This window comes from Sus scrofa, chromosome 5 (assembly GCF_054392235.1).
Source record: "Sus scrofa isolate SSC_HxYL_T2T_F1_AM1 chromosome 5, Sscrofa_HxYL_maternal_Yorkshire_Landrace_v2.0, whole genome shotgun sequence".
Taxonomy (NCBI): domain Eukaryota; kingdom Metazoa; phylum Chordata; class Mammalia; order Artiodactyla; family Suidae; genus Sus; species Sus scrofa.
This window is the reverse complement of record NC_139387.1, coordinates 98,951,159-98,978,711: the sequence shown is the minus strand read 5'-3', so window position 1 is coordinate 98,978,711 and position 27,553 is coordinate 98,951,159. Positions and strand designations below refer to the sequence as shown.

Below are 27,553 nucleotides of genomic sequence, written 5' to 3'. Positions count from 1 at the left end.
TTTTTTTATCAAGACAGAAATGTGTACTCGCCTCAGAAAATTGAGTTTAGGGAAGATGTACAAGTATGCATTTATGCCATAGTAATTTTAAATGTACTTGTGAATTTATTTTTTCCAAAATAATGACATCCACAAAATTTTACATAGCCTGTATTGAATTCACACACTCAAATGAGACTTTACCAGTAATAATGGAGATGAGTACATTGCTGGACTATGTCAAAGGGGTTAACCCCCCTATGAGTTAACAGAATACCATTTTCATTTGATTCCTTCTGGAAGTGAAAAGCTTTACTAAGTCGTTAACTCTAAAATTTACATTTAGTGAGATAAGAATATCTGCAATAACTCAGTTAACAGCAACAGTAAGCATCAAAAAAGGATTCTGAAAATGACAGGCAAAATATTTTTTTATTATAGGCAATTATTTAAACTGAATATTTGGCTTTACGAATAATAGGTCATGTGGGAAAAACATCCACATTGAAGTTAGGTTTTCAATATCTAGCTTTCTTTTTTTTTATTATTTTTTATTTTTGAGCAATGACCTTAACGGGATTTTTGCCAGGTTATAAAAATGAGGGCTTTCTTGGGAGCTACTTGTAGTTTCCGAGCTGAATGGCAGAGCGCACATAGACACATCGGAAGGTGGATGGCTGGATCTCCCAGTACTGGACTGGGTTGCTGAAAAGGCTCACCCCCGAATAAGAAGCCTTTTTGGTGTTGTATCCAGGCGGGCAGAAGTCATTAGAGCCGACTGCAGAGATGTTGTTGTTATGAAGGTAGACAACCTGCAAGATGAAAGGAGCATGGTTAGTTCCTCTAAATATACTGAGGCCCTTCACATAAATACTTTATTCTTCCTTCAGTTTAAACGCCTTAATGCTTCTCAAATCAAACTCCTGGTTTCTCTCTCCCTTCTTAATCTTGCTTTCCCTTCCTTAGGTCCTCCTCGTCTTAGGATATGGTATTTCAGTCTTTCCAGAGGACTCAGGTTAAAAACATCTGCCATTATCCTTGACCTTCCCTGTCTCTCATACTCTTTGCCCAACCATCAATAAATCTTGCTAGTGCTGCCCTCGAAATGCACATATAATCTAGTTCTTCTCCCCATCCCTACTCCTACAGTCCTGTAGGAGAGAAACCTGTTCTGTTTTATTCACGACTATATCTTCAGTGTCTATTTGGACAGAGGAGGTATTCAATAAATGAATGAATGAAATGAATTCATAGATGTTTCATAAATTGTGTCTGTGTATATAACAGAAGAACAAATCTGACTCCATATCGGGTCTGTTCCTTTAGCTCTAACCTATATGTTCTGTTGCCTGTGCTTAGTCATGTGACTCTGCACCTCTGTCTCCTTAATCAGTAAGAGAATGTTGTCTGTCGTCTAAAGTACACATAATAGCTCCTTTCAAGGCTCTGTCTCCCAGGCTTGACCTTTAAAACCATAACACCTTTCCTTTAAATGGAGATAAAAAGTCAAAGAACAGAAAATAACATTTGTCTTGTTTGAGGTTTACAGAAACATCACGACCAGACCTTCAAGAACAAAGGATTCTCATATCCCCTCCTGGGTCTGGCCAGCACCAAGAAATCTTAAGACTTAGTTTAAGAAAGGGTTTAAAAGAAGAAAAATAGATGCCTTACAAAATCAGAATAAAAAAATATTAAAAGCAAAACAATACCTGTATTTTTTTTTTTTTGTCTTTTTGTCTTTTCTAGGGGTGCACCCATGGCATGCGGAGGTTCTCAGGCCAGGGGTCTAATCAGAGCTGTAGCCGCTGGCCTACACCAGAGCCACAGCAACACGGGATCTGAGCCACATCTTCGACCTACACCACAGCTCATGGCAATGCCAGATCCTTAACCCACTGAGCGAGGCCAGGGATCGAACTCACAACCTCGTGGTTCCTAGCTGGATTTGTTAACCACTAAGCCAAGACGGGAACTCCTCTTTGAGTATTTTTTTATGATTCTCACAAGAATATCAGTATTTCATTCATTTTTATTGATGAATAATATTTCATCGTATGGATATACCACATGTATATATATGTTTGCTAGTACCACTCCTTTGGTAACTGTAGCTTTTAATTATGCTTTGAAATTAGGAATGAAGGTCTTCTAACTTTGTCCTTATTTTTCAAAATTATTTTGACTATTCTTGTTTCTTTGCATTTCCACATAAATTTTAGAATCAGTTTGTTCATTTCTGCAAAAATAGATTCTAGGGCTTTGCTAAGGATTGTATTGCATCTATAGAATAATTAGGAGCAAATTTTCATTGTAATAACATTGAGTCTCTTGATTTGTAAACATGGAATATATTTCTATTTTTTCTTCAATTTCTCACAGAAATTTTCATCATTTTTAGTGTACAGGTTTTATAATTCTTAATGAACCTATTAAAGTGATGATATGAACTCAGTAATGGTCCAGACTGAAATTTGAAAAACAGCAACTAAGAAGGTAAAAATTATTGGTGTTCCCATTGTGGCACAGTGAAAATGAATCCAACTAGTATCCATGAGGCTGTGGGTTCAAACCCTGGCCTTGCTCAGTGGGTTGGGGAACCTGTGTTGCCATGAGCTGTGGTGTAGATTGCAGATGTGGCTAAGATCCTGTGTTGCTGTAGCCGTGGTGTAGGCCAGCAGCTGTAGCTCTGATTTGACCCCTAACCTGGGAACTTCCATATGCTGTGGGTGCAGCCCTAAAAAATTAAAGCAAAAAAAAAAAAAGATAAAAATTATTGTTCTGAGATCTAAAAACAAAAACCCATCATCACAAAAAAAACCTTAACAGTGACAATGATGGTTATTCTCATTAGGTCTTCTCAGTGTACTGGTTTTGCTTGTGGCTTTAAACTGTGCTTACTCACTACTCCACCACCACGGAAGACCCATGAAAAAGGATCACCATGAAATAAAATGCCTTTGTCATTTTTTTTTTTCCTTTTTAGGGCTCCACCCTTGGCACATGGACGTTCCCAGGCTAGGGGTCAAATCAGAGCTACAGCTGCTGGCCTACGCCACAGCCACAGCAACGTGGAATCTGAGCTGTGTCTGTGACCTACACTGCAGCTCACAGCAATGCCAGATCCTTAACCCACTGAGCAAGGCCAGGGATTGAACCCACATCCTCGTAGATACTAGTGGGATTCATTTCCATTGTGCCACAATGGGAACTCCTTTAAATGTCCTCTATGTACTTATAATTCTTATATTTTTTAAAATCTAGCTAATGTAAATTATGATACAGCAATTTAATTTGGGGTTTTGTGTATAACTCAGATAAAAGAGATCAGAAATTTATTGACATTGTTGACAGCAGAGCAAAAGATAAACCAAAGAAGGTGAGATATTTGATTACAGAAAGGGCAACTTTATAAAATAGTTTTATTTAAAGAAAGTGTCAGTGTCAAGGTATAATTTCTGAATCACCATGATTGAACTAAATAACTATTTAAATTTCTGAAAGAAACAATTCAAATATAACCTTTTAAAAAGCTGAAAAACGAGAAAAAATAAATATGTAAAATCTGTAGATGAGCACATTGGTGATTTTTCTTTAAATATACAATTTAAATAATGTTTAATTTCCTCAAAATAACAATGAAAGTACTACAGTGTTCTAACACTGGACCATGTCTTTTTTTGTTTGTGTGTGGCATGCAGAAATTCCCAAGCCAGGGATCAAACCTATACCACAGCAGGAACCTGACCCACAGCAGTGACAATGCCAGATCTTTAACTGCCAGGCCACCCGGGAGTTCCTTGAACTGTTTCTTTTTATCCTTATGAATATACTGTAATTTGATGATTTAAATAAAGTTAATTCAGTCATACTGCTGGAAAAACATTCTTTTGACCTATATGACATCTATTGAAGCTAAAAGTTGAAAATACTATGTTATTCCATACCTATGAATTACAGATAATATTGTCTTTTCCAACCCACATGTATTTGTTACACTGATCTGTGACATGCAACTACTCTGCATCATTAAAAAATATTACATTCTCTGAGCAAGCATTATAGTAAGTTCAAGGCAATAGTCCTAATTTCAAAAAATTAATACCAAATGAACATATATTTTTCACAAAACCAGAATGAATATTTATGTAGAAACATTAAAAATATCTCACTGCAAAAAATTTCCTAAGCAGAGCTTCCTGCTTCCTAGCTCGCCCGTAGTATCCTATTTGCTTCCTAGATCTTCCTCACAATACAGTTAGTGGCGTTACATTACCTGGATGTACTTATGCTCTGCCAGCCCACCAGGCACTTTGTTAAGCTTGTTGTTGTTCAGATGAAGTTCCCTCAAATGAGGAGTGTTGGCCAGAGAGCCATTGTCAACAGTTGAGATGCTATTGAAACCCAGTCCCAACCTGCAACAGAAAACAGCAGTGAATGGATACACTGCACATGGATGCCTTCTTAGAGGCATTGTGCGATTAATCAAGCCCATAGGAGAGGATTTTTTGCTTTTTGTTTTTGTACTTACTCTTACCCCTGGCTAGTGCATTTTTTCCAAACTTTCTGAGCTTGCATGGAGCCCATTTGTTCTTAAGGCTTTAGTGTGACCCTCTTAAAGCTTCTATGACGGTACCAGATTGGATGCGGACTCTTAGTCAATGCCCATAGAGCATCCTGTCATCACCCTCTCATAAAATTCAAGGGACTGTCTATGTGTGTGTCTTGCCTTGAAAAAAGTAACTGTTGGGAGTTCCCATTGTGGCTCAGTGTTTAACGAATCCGACTAGGAACCATGAGGTTGTGGGCCTTGCTCAGTGGGTTAATGATCCGGTGTTGCTGTGAGCTGTGGTGTAAGTTGCAGACAAGGCTTAGATTCCGCGTTGCTGTGGCTCTGGCATAGGCCGGCAGCTACAGCTCTGATTAGACCCTTAGCCTGGGAACCTCCAAATGCCACGGGAGCGACCCTAGAAAAGGCAAAAAGACAAAAAAAAGAAAAAAAGAAAAAGGTGACTGTCTTATGGTATATCCAGTACTAACACAGACTTGATATGATCAATGAATAGCTGTTGAATTGATTGTGTAATGAATATAGTGAATCCACTTGCAAGAAAGATAAAAAAGAACACATCATTTTGTTCCCTTTGTAAACAAAGCAATGGCATATATATTAAACAACTTTAGTTGTTGTAAATGTAAGGTACAGGATTCTAATGAATCAATGAATCTGCCAGAAAAGTCAATGGAATTAGCATTTTGCATTCATTTGAGAGTTCATCATTGACCATCTGTTACTGTCAGAATACGCCTGATGCCGATATCCTGGCTTCTGACACTGATCTCTGAGCTAGGGCCCCTAGAGCCCTGACTCTGACCCTGATCTTGGCCACTCTGATATTTGTCATACAGTGCCACTCAAAGTTTTGGGTTACATTTTTTTCAATTAAATGTTTAATTGAATTAATAAGCATCTGCAGCTATGATGTCCCCTCACAGTAAATGGGATTCAAAAGTCAGAAGAAGTTGACTTGAAGACGAAACTGGTGTATGTGACATTCTAGGAATAAATCTATGTCAGAACCAGGGTGCTGTCAATCCAAATGGGCAGAGAAAGATGAGGAGACAAGGTGGTGGAAGAGAACAGAAGGCTCCAAGGGAGAGAAAGCAGAAGAATCTATTCAAATTTGGATTCCTTCAAATTTAGCGGAAAAGACTTGGGCTCTTTTTGTTGGATGCTTCTTACTTGCCTTCAGGTAGTTGAGATCTTTGAGCCCTTTAGGGATTTAGATGTTGATTTATGTAACCAAAGTCTCCCAAGATTAATCGTGACTTGATATTTGAAATAGCTGAATTTGAGGTGTACTGATTTTAGGCTATTAATAGTACAGCTAGCTGTCTAACCTATTGCTTATTAACCTAGCATCATAATATTTTGTTTTTCCCTCAGTATTAAACATTCGTCTCTTGTTTCTGGCCTTTCTTTTTTTGTTGTTTGTTTTTTGTTTTTGCTTTTTTAGGGCCCTACCCGTGGCATATGGAAGTTCCCAGGCTAGGAGTCGAATTGGAGCTACAGCTGACGGCCTACACCACAGCTCACAGCAATGCCAGATCCTTAACCCACTAAGCGAGGCCAGGGATCAAACCCGCATTCTTATGGATCCTAGTGGGGTTCATTAACTGCTGAGCCATAAAGGGAACTCCAAGGCCTTTCTTTTTCTTTTTAATTTTCAGTTTACTTGCAACCCAAAGAATCTTAATATATCTTATAAAAGATAATATTTTTCATCATGTCCTATTTTTCTTTCTTTCAGCACTTCAAGTCCCATGTCCTATTTGGGCTAATACATTTCTTAGGATATAATATTCCTAATAATCTATTGAAGGAAAGTACTTTTTCAATGATTAATTTATATTCACTCATCAAATGTTTTTGAGAACCTATTTGTTCATGCCTTTCATCCTAGGCTTATGAGGGCAGAGGATACATGGCCCAAAAACCATGATATTTTCCAGCAAAGATTACTCTATCTAGTAGGAGAGATGATGCCACACATGCTCAGTAAGAAAAAGGAGGTTTGCCTGAAAACCGCTTTATATTTTTGCAGAGGGACATACAGTATTTTTTCTTCACTAGTTCCTAATAATTAATTGCAATATTTGTCCTGAAACAATGTTCTGAGATCAGTGGCTGTGTTTTTTTTTTTTTTTCTTTTCTTTTCTTTTCACAGTTTTGCATTTCAGCACCAAAATGCTTTTCATGTTCCAACATCAGGAGGAGCAAACAACATAAGGATTTGATAATTTAATAGACAGATTTTTTTTTGGACTTGATTCCAAAGAGAAATGTGTTTGATAAATTCAAGAGTGGGGAAATTTCGCTTGGCCAGTGGGGCAATGTATTGTAAGTTAATGAATGGAATTCAAAATCCATTTAAACAGAAATCTTCGTTTCCATTGACCTTTGCAAAGTTTATTAGCTCTTATGCTTCTATATGATACAAAGCATATGTTAACATTAACGTGAAGAACCTCAAAATCTCCATACCACTTTCAGGACAAAATAAACCTATTTTTCTAAAACACATATCTGATGAATGATTTACCATTTGTAGAACTTTAGACTATTGTTGACCCCAACTGCTACTCCTCCTCCTTAAAATAATAATCCAATAATAATAGCTGTCCTAAAGAAAGTTCTACCACAATAAGCAGTGCAACTTATCTTCCCACATTTTTCTCCAGCTGGAGAGACCTAATCACATAGAAAAGTAGGTGATGTGTAACACTAGTTAAACAAATTTTTTTTCTCCATTAGAGCCTGTAATTGAAGTAGTTTTAGATAAAGGTTTTTAATCCTTAGAAACACCACGGTCATATATTGCAGCTGTTGTCACAGGCATATGCAGACCTTCAGCCAACACCCTCCATCGGGTCACTGGGGGATACCCAGAGAAATGGGAAAAACTGCACTGTATATCCATCTGGTCTTGGGTATTTCTCAGTGATAAATTATGTACTTTATTTATCTACTGCGAAACTTATACATAAAAAGAAGAGTGAGCCAGTTTGGCATTACACTGTGTTTCTTTGTAAGAACATTCAGCAGTTTATGTGGATCAAGAACAGATTGTCCTTGAAGACAACTGACAGGCTCTGCCCCCACCCTCCTCTTTTTATTGCTTCACCAGATTGCAAATAAAGAAAGTCTGAAGTTCGGTTAGAAAGGGATGGGCACTAGTGATCATCTATAAGGAAAAGAAAAGTTAAGAAGGGGCAAGAAAACATTTGAGAAAATACATTAAATGTCCAGGGACATTTTAAACTCTTCAGAGAAGAGGAGTTAGAGAATCTCATGATAACTGTTCTATCACTGCAGTGTAAGATGTCCAAAATTTCCATGAGCTGGTAGCTTTCATTATGATACATTTTCAATTTCTGAACACTATGTTGTCATTATTAACCTTCTGTTTGATGCACCCAAGTTAGAACCTATTGAATGAACATACTGACTTAACCAAACACATGGTACATAGAGTATATATGAATTCATCTAAAACCCAGTATGGTATTCATAAAATATAAGGCTGATCTTAGATGGGGTTATGATAAGTACACTATTTCATTGTTTGCTTTTTCTAAAGAAATAATTGGGGAAGATGAAGTTTGAGGTTGTTAGAAACAACAAAAAATGTACAGACAAAAAAAAAATCAAGCATCATGTTTCTAATTCTAAATATATAGGCATTCATCTAGCATTTTACAGATAAAACGTTATAAAAGAATATTATTACTTAGCCAAATTATTCAGTCCTTTTAGGCTAGCTGCATCAACTTTGCTGATTTTGTTGCCATCAAGATGTAATTCAGTAAGGGAAGGAGGAAGACCTGCAACATGGAAACATAAAATGTTAAATTAGCAGATAAATGCAATTAGAAAATGTGCAAAGAGTTAATGAGGACATATGCCATCAATTTTCCAAAAGACATACTGTTTCAAAGGATTTGTTCTTCATCTTATTCATCAGTTTTGTTTTTCATTTTTTCTCCTTCATCCCTTTTATAATCATAAATGTTGTGGAAGTACTGCAAGTCCTGTCTGTTTTTCTCCGAGATTAAAAAAAACTGTTTTTTTTTTTTTTTTAATCATAGTGTAGGTTTTTGTCTTAGAAACTGATAGGATACAGTTGTAAAACTGATATCAAGCTCCGAATCTCATTAGTTTCTTACACCTTTGTTAATGGGCTAACGCAATAAGTCTAAAAAAGAGATGAACTTTTGAACTATAATAGAATGATTATATATATGAGTTCAACCTATAAACAAACTTCATCAGGTATTTAATTAATAAGCATCATTAATAACTAACATGTATACACCGTGTTGGCTTTAGTTTTAATCAGTTTTTCCATAAAAAAACATCAAATGCCTTTGCAACATGTCTGTTCAAAGAGCTTAATCTTACTGTTCCTTTTAAATCAAGACTGTTTCTTTATATAAGCCGAGTACAGAGGCTCATAATCAAGTGATCGGCCATATGTAGGGCACCTGGGGAAATAATTTTAAATCCAAAGTATCCTCTAAACCTCTGGATAGTACTTCGTGAGTGGCTACGACTTCTAAAAATTTAGTAACCTATATATAAAAGTTTAAATATTTTATTTTCATTTCCTCCTGCCATCCGAGGATCTGTTACATTTCTATAGAGTTTTTAAACCACATATTGTTCCATTTACAAGAACAGCAACAACTACAAAGAAAATAGCAAATTGGTTACATGTAGCAGGAACATCTGCTCAGCAGAAAGTGTTGGTTGTTTGTCCACAAAGAACAAAGTTGGAAAATCACAGATTATGTTTGATCCGAAATTTTCATTGCATCCTACTGCATTCTGTCAAGATCATCTATTTAATTAAAAAATTTATTCCATATGTGTTTTGAAAATAACTATTAGTTTCTCAGGCGTAGTATGATTTATGTGGGAGACGCTACGGAAGGGAGATTCTACTTACTAAACGTGTCTCCAAAACTGAGATTAGCACTTTTCCTTACTTAGCTAATTTATTTTTTCCAATGTATGAATTATTTTTCATTAATACCATTTCATTTATGAAGAAACAGAGGTTCAAAATTACTCATTTTGTAGGTTATCTAGTTACTAAGTCGGGAATGTAATATGCTCCCAGATGGCCAGAGAGCTAAAACAGCATGCTCTTAACTGAAGGAAATGAAATACCCATGGCATTATTCTTAAGAATAAATATCAGGAAATCACAGTGACTCTTGGAATGAGGGATTTCAACCATTTGAGTCGCCTTAAAATAAATAAATGTAGATTTTTTAAATGCTCCTGTAACTAAAGCAAGGGAGTATATTCCAAAGCAGAGAATGTACATCCTTTTTCCCCAATCACTATGAAAAGACACGTTTTAACATGTAGTGTCTCAGGAACACCAATTGTCATCACATCCATCCTTCTTACCTCATTTCTAAGAGTCTCCCCTTTTGGGACATCAGTTTCCCAAAAGGGAAGTTATGGAAAATTTGACTGTGGAAGAAAAGTTTGCAATAGGATGCAGAAAAGCAAATTTATAAAGACCATTATTAGCCTTTGCCACCATAACCTTTAGCCGAAGACTCTATACTCGTTACCTAATTTTCTTTTCCTTTTCCATACTTAAGATAAAATATATTGAGAGCTTACTTTTTGGCCAAGTACTATGTGTGCATTGCAAGTCTTATTTATAGCTATTAATCCTCACAAATGTCCTAGAAAAGGGGTGTCACCAATCCCTCCGTTTTATAGATAACAAAACTCAAGTTGTAGAGATGAGGAACAATTAGCCTAAAGTCTCCAACAGCTAAATCACAGGGTGAGGCCTCTCACCCAGGCCCATCTCCCTCTAGAGTGTGGATTAGAATCTCTCTCGTCCACTCCACTGTCTTTTCATGTCCATCAGTAATGGGAGATAATATATGGAAGTGAAGATTCCTGGAAAGGTGGCGATGCTCAGGCATAAGAGCCCAGCCTTGGCAAAGTAGACTCATGTAAGACATTGGTATGAATATGCAGCGGAGAAGGATTTAAGATGGCAGCAGCGTGAAATGGTCAAACACTGAGCTCTGATGTCAGCCCAGCACACCTCAGCTGCACCACTTTCTAGAGCCAAGGCCTTAGGCATGATTTATTTTTTTCTCTCTCTAAGATTTATTTTCCTCATTTATAAAACAGGTGTGATAATATTACTATACAGGATTGTTTTGAGACTCATCACAGCAAAATTCCTGACAAGTATGTGGCACAATGCCAAAAGCATTTGGCACAGGAGGACAGAATCTGTGAAGAGCATTTGGCCTGAGTGCTTAATAAAACTGAGTTACTGGAAATTTAATATTATTAAGAGTTTGGTAAATAAAAGCAAGCTAGAAAAGATGACAAAAGAGCACTTAGTATGGGGAGAAGATATAAGAAGTCAAGGAAAACAGATCACTAAGTGCGGAAATGTGTTACTGAGGGATATTTAAAATATGCAAAAGGACAGCAAAATCAAAGACTGTGCTCACTGCAGGTCACCTGATAGCATGAAGTAGTGAAAAACATACAGACTTTGAATTCCAGCTACTTTACTTCTCCTGAAGTTCTAAAGCTTTAGGCAAGATATATTTAGACCATGTAAAAAATACATTTATTTTAAAATATACTATTGTGAATATAAATAAAAATATATTAAAATATGAAACCTCTGCACTGGGGAATTAAAAAATACACTGTTAACATGTTAACGAGTCAGAGACTCAACATGAAACTGCTTTTTGAACTATCAGTCAGTCTCCCTCCATCCATCTATCTATCATCATCTATAGCAGTAACTGCTATGAATGGGCATCAAAACCATCTCTTTAGCAAAGGGACTAGGAAGAGGGCGAGGGGTAGAAAGGAACCATTCTATGGACTATGTACTCTCAAGAAGCGTTTTCTGTGGAAGCACAATAAAGGATAATTGTTTTCGGAGGACATGTGCCTACATTTTGAATCCAATATAAGAACAAGACATCTAAGTTGAGAAAGGCCCAGACTGAGGGGGAAATTTGAGAATATAGACTGAAAAATCTGGGGCCAGAAACATTTGGAAATTAGAGAAACTTATTTTTGGTGATTCGATGCCTTTTCTGTCACCAAGATTGGCTTATGTTGCTTCTCCTGGCTAAGCCTTATTTGCGTGGTCAGCTTAGCCCTGTGACTGTGTGATGCTTGCTGTTTACTTGCCAAGCTTTACCTCCAGGCAGTAAGCTCCTTGAAGGCAGGTGTATGTCCTATCGTCTGCCCTCTCTCCAGTGTTTGATACTTTGCCTAAGTAAAATAAGTATTTAAACACTTTTAATGAATAATAGAAGGTAATATTAATCTATTACTTTTCGAAAGGTCAGATATTTCGCTAATTTTTATTTAATTTAAAAATAACCCAGTGAAGCGATGTGAGTATTATTACCACTTTACAGATTTTAAAAATGTGGCATAGATATTGAATAATTTGTCCAAGATCATAGAGCCAGTGAGAGACACTCTGAACTCAAGCAAACAGACTCCAAAATCCACACTAACAACACACAACCACCACTCTTAATTACAAGTGTGGCCACTATGGATCCTGTTATTCAGACAGTGATGACTAGAATGTCCTACAATGGAAAGGAATTCACTAAGGGATTGGAGACTTGAAGTAAAATTTGGCTCAATTTCATAGGTATTCCATGTATCATTTTTTTTTTTTAACAAAGTACCACTCAAGATGTTCAGAATATTTTTTAAATGACTACTTTTTTCTTTGTGATAGCATGATTCTATAATATGAAATCATTGTGCATTAACTCGCATCTTAGAACAGACTTTATAGGTGAAAGAGTCTAGCCGTCTCTTCAGGGAGCCTGGATGGCCCAGGGGTCACCCAGATTCTGCAGAAACACTTTGAGTGATAGCGAATTTACTGGAAATGAGGTTGGCCACTTGCGTCACCACGATTTAAATTTCCACAGTCATTTTTTAAGTGTCAGAGCCTTAGATAACCAAACTGCTCTGGAGACCTTTCCTCACCTTGAGGGATGGTGGTAATGTTGGTGTCAGCGATGCGGATGTAGGAGAGCTTCTTCATTCCCTGGAAAGCTCCGTTTTCAATGCCTGAGCTCTTCAGCGGGTTGGTGCCAAGTTCTACACATGCAATAAAGGCAAAGCTGTTAGAGGACAATTTTAGGATACCGCAAGTCAGAATACTGCCTATTTCAACAAGAAGAAATGTGAGTCAATAACAACTTGACTGGAAAACCAAACAAAAATTAAAGGACGTGTTTCTCAAAGGGATAGAAAAACAGGGTAAAAGTTTCCCTTATTAAAGCAAACAACAACAACAAGATTAATGAAAAAGCAACAGTAGCAAAAACAGAAATAAGAAATTCATTTAAGGTCCACACACAAGTTTGCCTAGAAATCAACAAAAGCAAGTATTTGCAAATCACACTTATGATGGGGCAATACTCCACTAAGATACATTAAGATGTTGTTGGATTAGCAGTGAGATCCCGCTGTGTAGCACTGGGAACTATGTCTAGTCACTTATGATGCAGCATGATAATGTGAGAAAATAGAATGTATACATGTATGTGTAACTGGGTCACCATGCTGTACTGCAGAAAAAAAATTGTATTGGGGAAATAATAAAAAAAAAATAGCTTGTTCCAAAAAAAGTTGTTAAATAATTTGAATCTAGCATTTTTAAACCAACTATAAAATTGCAATATCTGAAAAACATTGGAATTCATTTTTAAAGCAAATAGTTTATAGATGTTCAGAACAGAACTAATTCCCACGGTGGAAGGCTGTCCTCCTAATGTCTCTAATTAAACACTACTTAATTAGAATATCCTGGGAATGCAGTAGTGTAACATCAGCTCTAGAGCTTTCTCCACAGTCACAGATCCTCAAGGGCAAGAATTAAAATGCTGTAAGGCACAGATTCAAAATCCCATTTCTCCCGGCCCTGCTACTGTTATTCCTATAGGCTTAAGACATGTAAGCTCTAGTGAATGTACCTTCCTGTAACGAAAGCTTACTTGTAATCTCTTAAAGTGAACCTTGAATCCTGGCCTTAGAGTTATAAGAATGTCTGTACCTACGACGATCATCTGGTTCAATCCATTGAACACAGCCTTTCGCACTTTGGTGATCTCATTCTCATGGACACGCAGCTCCTGAAGAGTTTTGGGCATTTTCTCTGGCAATTCCTTCAGTTGATTCTTGGATAGATAAAGTCGTTCCAATTTCACCAAAGGTGCAAATGCTCCAGGGCTGATTTTGCTAATTTTGTTGTTGATGAGAATCAGTGTCTATAGAGAGTGAATAAAAGGAACATCATCTTCATTTCAAAACCTTCTACACATAAATATATGTATATAAAACAAGTGTGTAGTTTATTAATTCATGGGACTAGCAATCTGTGAAATTATAAGAAAACAGAAAAAAGTAAACAAATACGAATCCTTTACCTAAAAGCACATGAGGACCTGAACATCAGGAGTAAAGGGGACAGGGAGTTCCCGTTGTGGCGCAATGGAAACGAATCCTACTGGTATCCTACTGGTATCCTGGCTTTACTCAGTGGGTCAGGGATCCAGCATTGCCATGAGCTGTGGTGTGGGCCAGCAGCTGTAGCTCTGATTCGGCCCCAAGCCTGGGAACTTCCATATGCCATGGGGTGCAGCCCTAAAAAAGCCAAAAAGAAAAAAAAAAAAAAAAGATTAAAGGGGGGGAGGGGAATTTGATAAAATACTGAAGCTAGATATTTAATTTTTAAACAATAAATACTGCTAAATATTGAAATTACTAGTGACATGAAAAGAATTCAGTGCCACAGATGTCCATTCCCTAGTCAGCTTTCAACCTAAAAGTCCATCTTCATCGACTACTGTCATGGATTCCACTAGAAAAGGGTACCACTAATTTATAGCATCCCAACAATGCAAGAAAGTGAAATCTTCTTGCAGCTTCATAAATGTATATATAATCATTTTCCAAAAGTTTGCCAGATGAACACATTATGTTGTAGCTCATTGCTTTACCTTGCATTTCCTTGTCTCTTGAAAGTTAAACAAATTTCCTTTTATTTTGCTAACATTTACTTCATTTTTTTGGAGGGAAAGGAGTGCCTGCTCACAAAACTTCTCATTTTCCTTAAATTTTCATGTATTTTAATAATTGGTTTACAGAAAAAAGATAATAATATGACATGCAGAGACTACGTTTTTTTCTCTTACTTGCCCTTTTATATACAAGGGTTTTATATAGTCAAATACGTTAATTTTTTGGTAATTTTAAAATTTGTGTTTCTGAGTTATCCAAATATAGGAAATTACTTACAATCCATTATTGTTTTACTGTAGATATTGCTAAACCTATTTTTGGACTACTTCATTCTCTTCCATTGCTGATCTATATGTCTACAGAACTACTGATGTTATTTTAAGTCATTTATTAACTAATCCTAAGGAATTTAGGATAATTTTACCAAGGTTTAATAAAGTTATATTTTCAACTATAGTACATTTTTAGGTGCAGATGAAAAGGCAGAGGGGCAAAAGAGGAACCAGAGTAACAGAACAGTGAGAACTTTTAGTTTCAGAAATTCAAGACTCTATATTCTGAAGGGAACAGCTGGTTCTCTAACCCATGTCCATCCTCATGTAGTTCACATTAGTTGACTAATTGAAACGTTTTACAAGTAACATGATCTTTTAACTAATCCTAACAGGTCCATCGGTTGATTAAAACAAAAGGTCAGTGACTACTACAGAAAGTTCAAAAACTCGTGAGGGTTAAAGTCATAGGACATTGACTTTCTTGGTAGCTAAAGAAAAAGTGAGCTGGCCTGGTGGGTACGGGAGAAGTGATGAAAAGTGACTGGCAATAGAAATAGGGTGGAATCAGGAGTGAAAGCTTTTCACCACCTTCATCAAAGTGGTCAAAAGGCACCCTCCAGACCCCCAGGCACCAGGAATGTAATGATGGCTGCAGCGAGCACTGCTCTACGGTGTGCCTCGATGTGGCTGAGAGTAAATCCTTAAAGTTCTCATCGCAAGGACAGCATTTGTTTTTCTTCTTGTTACAATATCTGCATGAGATGATGGATGTTCACTAAACAACAGGTTATCATTTTGCAGCACATGTCTTCCAAGTCATTATGCTGTATACTTTGAAGTAATGCAGTGCTATATATCAATTATATTTCCATAACACTGAAAGAGAAAATGTTGAAACTTGACCTAATATGTATAATTTTCTCCAAAGCTACTTATGTAACACTCATACTGTACCAGGTGTTGTTTTAAGGGATTTTTCCATTACCATCATATGTACAGGCAATTATTAGTGCAGAGACTCAAGTCAGAGTGTTCGTGAATTTAGATCTCAAGCTCCGGCTCTTATCTGCTGTATAACAATAAGCAAGTAACTTAGCCTTACTGTGCCTGAGCACACTCATCTGTATGCGGTGCTATTGAGAGTGTAGTTGTCAGAATTAAGTGAGCTGGAGTTCCCATTGTGGCACAGTGTAAATGAATCTGACTAGGAACCATGAGGTTGTGGGTTCGATCCCTGGCCTCGCTCAATGGGTTAAGGATCTGGCGTTGCCATGAGCTGTGGTGTAGGTTGCAGACCCAGCTCGGATCTGGCGTTGCTGTGGCTCTGGCGTAGGATGACGGCTACAGCTCCAATTAGACCCCTAGCCTGGGAACCTCCATATGCCGCGGGGAGCAGCCCTAAAAAGACAAAAGACAAAAAAAAAAAAATTAAAAAAAAAGAACTGAGTGAGTTAATGTATATAAGATATTAAGAATAGTGCCTAGTATATGGTAATTGCTAAAAAAGTGTTTGCTATTTCTCAACCTTTGCCAATTTTGGTTTATTTTTAATAAACTTTTTTACCAGATTTATTACACTTTAATTTAAAGGAAATATGTTGAATGCTGGCATTATAATACTTAATGTTACATTATTTTACAGGATAATTATGTAGTTTTTCTATTATATATCAGTATACAACTACTCTTAAGGATTATGTATCACTTATAGTGAGTCACAGTTGTAAACTGATAAAATTATTGAGAAAAAAGGAACATTTTCCATGTTAATTTCTTTCTATTTTAATCCTTGGTAAATTTTCACTTCTCTCTCTTCTCATTCAAGTATAGCTTTCCTGGCTAAAATTATAATGTTTATTTGCATAATAACAAGGGTAGAAATAATCATGAATGAGTAAGGGAAAAATAGCTGTTTAACATTCTGTAAGTGGTTAGAAGCTCTAATAAACTCTCTTTTCTTCCAGTGTACACTTTAAAGTAGAAAGGAAGAGATCACCAAGATGATAAGTTGCCTAAAACCGTACTTAGGAGGAAACATGGAAAAGAAAGAACACATTATTACAAACGCCAGAGTTAATGAGAATGGCACAGAGACTAGATACCTATTATTTAAGAGTATAAAGAGTTTAAACAAATTATTCAAATTATACTTAAACATATAGGAAATTGAGATTAAGAGAATTTTCCTTCCTGTAAAAGCAGCGTTAGTGTAAGTTTATGCAAATAAAATGAAGCTTTTTAGTATGTCAGTCTATTGAAACTAGCACAATCACTTAAAAACAATCCCCTCTTTTAATGTTCCAATGATAGTTGAAATAATCACTGACAAACTTTGTTGGTATCTCCATCAGCTCACTCCCATCTAGTATCCTATCAGTGGAGAAGGATCCTATTAATCCAGGGTTTGAGATCTCTAGCTCAAGCTCTATCTTCCACTGCTTTAGAGCCTGTATCTTTCACTTTAGCCATGTCCTATCCTCTATTTTTGCCTGCTGTTTATTTTCCTCTACCTTTCTTTTCCTCTTGAACAGAAAACCCTCCTCTTTTCAAAATTCTGCTAATCCTCTGTAACCCCTTTGTCCCATATTCTCTCAAAGTACTAACTGGGTAACATGATGTAGGATCATGTCTTTTTTATCTTCTACTTGTCGCCCATAGCATTCATTACTTAATGTCCATAATGTTGGATACTTCACTAATTTGATGATGCCATTTTATTATGTGCTATTATTTTTATTAACTGTTCCATGGGCAACCTTAAAGTCTCAAGGAAAAATTCTTTGCTTCTTTTTAAAAATCTGGTATTTTAAATTTTCTCCTAAAGGATAAATGTTTATTGCTTTCCTCATTTTGGCTGTCAGAAAGTTGATAACTAAATCTTGTCTTGATTATTATGCCATCTCTGTTCTGCTGGAATCCTGACTGGTAGATTGGATGTGTTAGATTATAACAGAGTAGAGGTAAGTGAAAAATCAGAATACATATAAGGATGCAGCATGCATCATCCTAAATGCAAAGCAGGATACATAAGATATAGATACATATATATACAAGATACATAATTGTTTTTTCTCTTGGTACCAATCTTTGATTCTTTACAAAGTCATTTGCATCTCTTGGAAAATGAATGAAAGAAAACAAAACAAAAAAAACAATTAAAATAATTCTAACGTCAGTCGATTTTGTGCTTTGTTCTACTATCAAAGTACAATCTAATAGGGAAGATGAGAGATTTTTACTGATAAAACATGTGAAAAACTAGGATAAAATGTATATATATATATATTTTTTTTAGGAAGCCAATACTAAAGCTATGTGGGGGGGTAAATGTAAGAAAATTGGCTGTTTTTTAGGGGTTAATGAATATGATGCTTTGCTCCCTCATTACCCCTAAAAAGAGAATTTAATAAACACTTATGTGCTTATTTATTACCATGTAGTACTATTGGCCTTACCTCAGCTTTGTTTTGAAACACACTTTGAGTCAGATCTTATTATAACTCAAAAAATAAAAATTCTTACATGAAGGTTCTTCAGGTTCTTAAAGTCTCCATCTTTGATTTCAGTTATTTTGTTGTTTTGCAGATCCAGCAGGGCAGTGTCAGGTGGAAGATCTTTGGGCACTTTGTCCAGACCTAGCATAAAAGTAAAGGCAATGTACAGTCAGTAAAAAGGAACTGTGTGTAAACACATTTTTACAAAGAAATCAGTGTTGTTGCAGTGGTAGTTTTACCACCACCATATTTTCGTTCTTCTGGGAGTTATATCAACTGCAGTTTAAAATATCTGTTTTATCTTTGTGAAAAAAGTCAGATGATTTTTTTAAAAATCATAAACAGAACATGTTATGTCCCCCCATGTAATTACTTTTCTGCATAAAAGGAAAATTAATATTTTGTAAGATGTGGTTCAAATGTTTCAGTAGCCAGTGTGTTCTACCTCATTGTTCTTATTTTAGAAAGTAATTCCTTTGGTAAGCATTAAGTGGGAGAGATCTGTAAAGCTATATACTTTTCTACATAAACAGCCTTTCAGTAGAGAAGAACTTTAGCCAAATCATCAAAAGATCCTTTTGATAAACCTAGCACTGTCACAGGTCTACATATAAAATTAAAATTATATGAGTATGCATTCGTGTTGTTGTGCCAACAATCTGAAAATTTATCCAAACTTTTGGGAGAACAGTTCTTTTAGTTTTAATTGGAATGTTTATGACCAATATATACGTAGCTAATCAGAAGGAAATGAATAAAAGTTGCTAATGTAATATCTCTAAAACTTATTATATGAACCATTACTTTTGGAATTTAAATTTAGATCTAAATAACTGAGTTATTGTTTTTAGTTTATAAATGTAAACACACTGAATAACCAAATGCTCTAAAAAACATTAGAAAACATAAAACAATTTTAATAGTCATTCAACTAGATGTATAAGGATAAACTGCTTTTATTCAATAGGTATGTCATTTAAAACAAATCATCATATAAACATTAATGGAGAAAAATATTAAATTATATAATCTTTTGTCTTTCCCCCTTCCACTGGCTTTGTTCCCTACTGATATAATATGTTAAGCAAAAATTTGATATTTTGGAGTTTCTTGGTGGCTTAGTGGTTACCCATTTGGTCTTGTCACTGCTGTGGTGTGGGTTTGACCCTTGGCCATGAACTTTCCCATGCTGTGGGCGTGGCCAAAAAATTTGACATTTTACTAACTCTAATTCATATGATCATCTTTGTATTTTAAGACTATATAACATAAATCATAAATGCTTTTCAACCTCTCCATCATATCTGAAACTTGAAGTACAAAAGATCATACTTTCAGTAAAGACTGATTGAATACCTCCTAGACACCATCATTTTATTAGGTCCTGGGGATACAGCAGGAACAGGCTAGAAATTGCCTACATCCAATGGGGAAGAAAAGAATTCAATCTGCAGCTTTCAATTAAAAAGTAAATTATAAGAGGGTGTATAATGGCTGCTATGTTGAGAAGATAAGTTTTCACTTTTGACTCTTATTTAAGCCTCTACAGGTAAATTATCGTGGTAGCCATATTCCTATCTTCATGTTGTCCATGAAAATTAGAGAAAATGTATCTGAAATAACCTACTTCTGATTTCTCCCACCCCCCAAAAAATTATTCACATTATCATTGCTCTGTTGATAGAAGAAAAAATTCTAGTTCCTAATTTAGTGACCATCTAGGGTTATAAATTTGAATAGCAAAATGCGGGCAATTCTGTACCTGCATAAATAAATTCCAAGAACTCATTACAGAAAGAGTTCACAGAGAAATAACAAAAATGAAGTGTTTTCAGCGATGAACAGCAGGCCACCAGAACAGCTACTCTGCAGGAGGATATTTCACTGCACTGTATTGTCATGATCACTGCCATTTTCAGAAATGTCAGTTTGTGAATTTCATGCAATTAGGAGTGGTAGACGTCTGCCAAATCTTGGATAATTAGTGTTCTTCAATGAAGAAAACGCACATTGCCTTTTATTTAGAAAAGTGTTACTGCCTACATTTATTTCATCATTACTCCCTTGGCTTCTTTGTCAAAGTCCTAAATCCCATTTATGCTTACTTTTATATACATTGTCAAACCTAAATTCTAGTGGCTCCCTTAATATTTGTTCAGTGCCAAAGAGCAGATACATCTCTGCTGTTGAGAGAAAAAAATGACATATGTGCATGGCTGACAATTTTGATTATGCTCTCATCCAAGAATTTCATAATAATAGGAACTGCCTGGGGGGAAGTATATACATTTTTCCCCTGAAGATTTAGCATAAAAAACAACCATCAGGCATGTGGTATTTGCAATTTAGTTCTTAGAGTCATAATGATTAAAATCATAACCCTATAATCTTCTCTGAATTACTAAAAAATTCATATTTAATTGAGGGACTTCATATATCAATCAGTATTGTATCATTAAAACTGTATATATATGTAGCTTTACCATGGATAAAAAACTGGAAGTATGTTATTTACCTCACAGCAATCCAGTGAGATAGGTAAGGCAGTATGATAATTTCATTTTTCCAGATGATTTTTTTAGAAAAAGTTTGATGACACAAACAAGCTCACATGGCTAGGAGTGAGAAAATACAGATGAAAAGACCATCCTCCTGGCTCCCAACAGGATGACTTTTTCCCAGTCATATCTATTTGCACTTCCCAGCAAGAACAGTTCTGACATCAGGTCCAATAGCATGCTGTACGTCTCTTTAAGGGCTAGACAGCCATCAGGGTGTTAAGCAGCTCACTCAGAAATGATAAGTAGAACATGAAAGGGGATATTATCCCAGCTATAAGTTCTCAGAATGTCACAGACGGAAGGACCATTAAGTATCAGCTTGTCTATGGTTCCCAAATGCTGATCAAGTAGACTCCTGTGATGAGGTTCTTATCAGTCTATGTCAAAATCAGAAAGATACGAGGGCAGCTGGGTTGGTTTGAAGATAAATTATCAGGCACACATACACATGTACACACACATTTCTGAGACTGGCTTCTTCCTCCATTTTATTTTATTATTTTACTTTATTTTATTTTTCGGTCTTTTTTAGGGTCACACCCGTGGCGTATGGAGGTTCCCAGGCTAGGGGTCAAATCAGAGCTACAGCTGCTGGCCCACACCATAGCCACAGCAACGCCACATCCGAGCCGCATCTGCAACCTATGCCACAGCTCACGGCAATGCTGGATCTTTAACCCACTGAGCGAGGCCAGGGATCGAACCTGCATCCTCATGGATGCTAGTCAGATTCATTTCCACTGAGCCATGACGGGAACTCTGCCTCCATTTTAAGTACACCTTCTTAAAAAGTGATTTTGATAACAAACAGCAGGTTGTCATTATTTTGTTGGATTTAGTTTCGACCTTCATAAAACATTAGTTTGTTCAACATTCAAAAAACTTTACTTGTCCCAGATCACAGGAACTTCTAAGCTGGTCCAACACTCTCTTTATGAAAAGAATATAGATTAAAACAAAGAAAGAAAGAAATAGAAACCCAGTGGCCGCAAGGTTAAACTAAACCACGATGGCATGAATCCCACTCCAGAACGACCTGATGTGCCATGTCTGTGTGTAAACACTATTTTTTTTTTTAAAAAATATGCTGATCTACATACTGTCCCTTGAAAAATACTGTGCATAGTCCCAGCTACTCATTTTTATGCATATAATCTGTGTTTTATGGAATACTCCAACCATTTCCATTTGTACAAGTTTTCAAGTGTACCCCTGTTCCCCCCACACACCCTCTAAAATATTTGTCATAACCCCTCTAGAGAACCAACTTCTCCAGACTTCTTATGCATCAACTTATTGTGTATGATATTGTATTTTAATTTTCTTTCTTTTTGGTAATTTCTGGGTAAGTAGGGACAAATGATAGTTTTAGGTGGCTTTTTGATTAGTTTTAAAATCATAGTCTATTCTGATAATCAATGTTAAAAAGTTCATGGTCATGGCTTCAAGATCTTTTCTGCTGTTGTCTTCACATCCTTCATCTCTTCACATCCTTCTCTCATGAGGATACATATTTTTACAATACATCCCCAGAAATATTAGGATGCAACTGGGTATAATAATACTTTTCTTTTTGATTCTTATTTGGCCAGGAATATTTTTAGATGTGAATGCTACCATTAAATATACCATCCCAGTTATCTGTACCTAAAAACTGCTCTCACTTTCCTCTGCGTCTTTTATATATTTGTGAGGAAATTTCTGTCATATATATGTTCTAAAAAGGCTGGCTTTTCTGTCCCACATGGTGATGGATTCAGTGTAACCATTTCTTTGCATGACAGATAATGTCTTATGGGGAGGGATGAATTATAAACCTTGGGAAGGTAGATTCAGATCCTCATTATTGATTAGTATTGTCAAAAACAATCAAGCAGATAAACAATCTTGAATCTAATTAAGCCTCTAGATGGAACTCCCAATTTATAAGGAATAGGTCAAGGAGGAACATGCTAAAATCTATCAATGAAATGAACTCAACAAAATCTGAATTTCTTCAACAAATAAATTACAAGGAAAAAGGAAATGTTGGTAAAACTATACTTTTAAGGAGACTTAAGACCTGTTTTAAATATCTGCAATATATAAACTTCATTTGGATCCTGAATCATACAGAGAAACTAAAATACAACATTTAAAATATTTATGAGATGATTGAAAGTGTATATTGAATGAATATTTGATGATATTACCTTTAATTTTAGATGCAATCTGGTTGTCATTGTTTTTATTTAAAAATTTTATTGTATTTTTTGTCTTGTCTTTTAGGGCCACACCTGTGGCATATGGAGATTCCCAGGCTTGGGGTCTAATTGGAGCTGTTGCTGCTGGCCTACACCACAGCCACAGCAATGTGGAATCCAGGCCACTTATGCAAACTCCATCCCAGCTCAGGGCAATGCTGGATCTTTAACCCACTGAGTGAGCCCAGGGATCAAACCCGCAACCTCATGGTTCCTAGTTGAATTCGTTTACGCTGCACCACAATGGGAACTATTTAAAAGTTTTATTCTTTCAGAGAACTATACTGATATATTATTGGATAAAATGATATGATGTCTGGAATTTCCTTCAAAGTAAGAAGGAAGGGGGTAAGGTAAGGGGATATATAGCAAAATACTGGTCTTAATCGACACGTTGAATTTTGGTGATGGGTGCAGGAGAGTCTCTTATTCTGTAAACTTTCTGTATTTGAAAATGTTTCTTTATGACAATTTTATGAGATTGTTATTTGAACTTTAATCTTTGCTCCTCTTCTTGACCCTGAAAATCACTGGGCAAGTTGCTTAAGCTCTCTATGCCTCAATTTTTCTGCATTTTTCACAGAATTTCTGTAAGAACTCAACAAGCTATTCTATAACATAATTTCCTACCATAGTGCATAGCAGGGTCCCCATTACTGGTACCTAATTATTATCAATAAGGAGAAGAGAGGGTGAAGCTCTCATTATCTTTCTAATTATTAGTCTTTGAGTCTGTGACAAATGACTTTTTTATTTTCTGTTCAATACAATTATAATGCATATTATCCTGGAAGCTACCATTTGTTTTTCAATTGCATCACACACAGACTTTTCACCTAAATCTCTTGCCCTTGTGTGGGATTTTCTTGTCGATCATCTTGTGGTCTTCTGACAATCATCAGTGTTCCCCTGACATTCAAGACATTTGGACAGCTTGTCCATCAAGCTCCACCTTTGAAAGATAGCCCCTCAGTCTAGCAAGCGCATATTCCCAAAAAATAATTAGACCTCCCAAAAGCTGTTTCATGGCCAATTTAAACCTAGTTTAATGGTGGCAAATCCTACTCTCTTGCAAATTTGTATATTAGATTGTTCTTTTCTTTCCCTTCTTTCCTTCCTTCCTCCCGCCCTCCCTTAGTAAGATACTAGGCAATTTAAATGAAATCTTAATCAGGTAAATTAATCTTTTTTGTTTAAAAAAAGATATTCTGCAATGGGAAGAAAAGTCACAAGTATATGATTCAAGGTCTTTCTCACAATCAACAGTAGAAAGTTTAAGTAACTACGAAGTAAATTTGTAAATTTACTTGAATATAATTGATCTTTTAAGTAGTTTGCAGTTGTTAAATAATGACCTTCATAGGGACAGGTAACATTTATGGGCCTTGTATATATAATACAGGACTTGCGCTTAACACTTCTCATTAGAAATGCCTATCATAACTTAGGTACTTTTTGAGATGGACCACGTTCTGCCTACAGACTGCGTGTCTCTCTAAATCAACTTGATTTCACTTAAAAATAACTTGAGTGCATAGATAACGTGCCTTTTCCAAAGATGGCATTAATTATATCTACCATCCTACATGATCTTATTAAAAACACAATTGTCCAACCCCATCAAAAGATGGCATCAAATCTCCCTCCCTTTGAATCTGGCATGGCCTTATCATGTGTCTCTGAACTAATGGGATGTGTTGAAGGTGGACACAGAGTGACTTTTGAAGTTGGGTCAGAAAAGGTTGTTCAGCTGCTACCCAGTTCTTCTGGGATGCTTGCTCTTGGGGCATTGAGGAGCCATGTAAAAAGTCTTCCCACTATGATGGAGAGGCCACCTGAAGCTCTCCAGATGATGGAAGAGCTGAGCTCTCAGGTAACAGCAGCACCAAGGGCCAGTCCTGAGAGTGAGCTATCTTGGCTCTCCAGTCTGGGCCAGCCTCCCCATGGCTATGGCCTCAGGCAACACCTGACTGCAAATGCAGAGACACCAAGTCTCTGCATGAGAGACCCGAAGTGAGAGTAGCCCTTCTGATCTTGGTTCAAATTCCCTGAAATCAGGAACAAAATGAAATTATTTATTAAGTCACCAAGTGTTGAGGAAGTATTTATTATGCAAAAGCAACAGGAACAAAGAAGTTTCCCAAATGTAATTATTTTTCAATGAGCATTCTTTAATATAATTTTAAATTTTCCTTTAAAATGCAATTATTTTCAGGGTTAGACTGAATTAGCTGCTCCTCTAAATTCAGGAAAGGAAATTTTATCTTCTTTAAAATAGGGTTATTTATTAAAGTGAATAAAACTCTACTTAAGACATGACCAGAAAATCATTTCTGAAATAAAGGCTCAAAAGAATTGTACTTTCTTTCTGGTTTTCTCAGTGATGAATAGTATTGTTCTCTCTGCTAGCAAATTTCAGCAATCTGGTAAACATCATGTTGGACAAAGGCCAGGCTGTCCTAAAACATCATGCTTTTTTTTTTTTTTTTAGTGGTTTCTGCCCTGTGGCAGGGGTCCAAACTCCAAGATTTATTGTTGATTTCCAACATTTTTTTTTATATTTCTGTATTCAATTTAATAATTAGGACAATAGTGATACATTTCAGCTTTTGGCACATGACCAAGATAATATGTAGGCATCCCAGCTCCATCAAAAAGCTTTTCAGCTTTGCCTGTAATGGCAGTTGGATTCAGAAATAGTAGATCTTCCCTTTAATTCAATTCTCTTTCCAAGTAACCTAAGAAAGGTTTAAGCTTCCTGATTCTATAGCCACCCTGAAGAAAGAATGAGAAAGGATACTCCACAGCTCCACAACTCCTAATTCCCAGTCAGCCAATATCCATCCTCTTTCTCTCTTTATAGAATCAAGAATATTTGTAGAGTTATGCACTCAATCAAGAATATTTGTAGAGTTATGCACTGCATATGTTCATTTGCTCATTTATCAAGTATTTATTGATATTTGCCTACCAAGTATAAAGCATATTTTTGAGTGGAGGGCCAAGAGATAAATTATCACCATGCTTTTCTTCTGGTAGAGAAATTAGATATTTAAGTAGGTAATTAAAATGAATAATTATTATACATGTAGCTATAATTGATTATTATAGAATCATCAAGGCAAATATAGATGACAGTGTGAGCACAGTAGACAAGGTGCAGAAATTGCCTCAAAGCAATCTTCAGACTAAGTCAAGGGTTAATTGCATCTTGAGTGTTAACAGTGCAACTGCTATAGGGTTTTTTCCCTTTTATTGAGATTGGATGGCAAACTGGGTTAATTCTTCTTTATCCTTATTTTCCAGGAAATGTATAATTTTCCTGCTACTCTTTTGCCGGAGAAAAGTTAAGATTAGAGGGTCTCCTGCATTTCCTCTTTTATCCAGGAAATTAGTATTCTGGCTAACCTATTCTCATCCTGTCCTCTGGAGCCAGGAATGATCTTCCAGAAGAGAATGCACCACAGCTGCAGTCTAACCTAATGCCTTGATCCCACACAGCTGCCTTTCTCTCCCTTCTGGGACTGAGAAGGAAACCAGGGATATGTCTATTGTCAGTCAGGTCAAGGAGACAGATGCTTCCTTTGGCCTTCTCTGACCCCCCTCTTTCTCTCCTCATCTGTAACCCCTTGAGTCAGGGGCTTTGTTTATCTGGATCCCAACTGAGCTTTCCTCCTGCTGCTTCTGAGATTTGTCAGACTCCACCCCACCCAATCCACAGCATGCTCTGTGCACCGCTTCCTTGTACCACACCTTAAAGATGCCCATTTAATGCATCTGAAACTCTGAATGAGGGTCACCTCACATCTCTGCTGCTGTGAAGCCAGATATAAGTTGTGGAAGCAACTGAGCTTCCAGCATTCTCTCTGTTCCCTCTACAAATAGCCCTAATTTATTCTTCTGGGATAATTTCATGGAAGAAGTCTAATGGTTCATTTACCTCATGCGTAAGATTTGCTTCTGGAAAACTCATTTCCCCAAATAAGAGACAAGCTGTGGCATTTATGTCCCAAGCGGTGTCCACTGACAAAATTTTCACCAGTTGAAGCAAAATAATTAAAAAGAGGAAAACTAACTCTTTGAAATTTAAAGGGCTATATATTTCCCTGAAATTTTTAAAAATTAAAATATCCTTGGCGTTATGAGGTACATTTTAGGAACTATTAGTTATGTATAACACCTTTCCTTGGCAAATTAAAATGTTCCATCTTCTGGCATCATCTCTGGAGGGATAACTATGCAGGTTGTGAGTCATTTATAATTATAAAATAGCCAAATGCTTTTGTGTTCTCTACTCAGCCAAACCAATTTTGTTCAAAGGAATAGTGTTTGGAGAACTCTATTTGGCTAATTATACAGTTTTCTAATTATT

The 27,553-nt window shown here is 36.3% G+C and overlaps 2 protein-coding genes across 17 annotated transcripts in view; one reads left to right on the top strand and one right to left on the bottom strand.

Annotated features, from left to right (window-relative positions):
* The window catches only part of LOC146403580 (uncharacterized), a 688,950-nt gene that overhangs the window by 463,518 nt on the left and 197,879 nt on the right, over positions 1-27,553 (top strand). The gene's annotated exons all lie outside the window — the stretch shown is intronic.
* The window catches only part of DCN (decorin), a 35,866-nt gene continuing 8,395 nt past the window's right edge, over positions 83-27,553 (bottom strand). For all 3 annotated transcript variants that reach the window (NM_213920.2, XM_085024736.1, XM_085024735.1), the window contains 6 exon segments: positions 83-791; positions 4,256-4,394; positions 8,271-8,364; positions 12,569-12,682; positions 13,641-13,854; positions 18,406-18,518. In NM_213920.2, coding sequence (NP_999085.2) covers positions 597-791; positions 4,256-4,394; positions 8,271-8,364; positions 12,569-12,682; positions 13,641-13,854; positions 18,406-18,518 — 869 coding nt within the window. In that variant the 3' untranslated portion in view covers positions 83-596.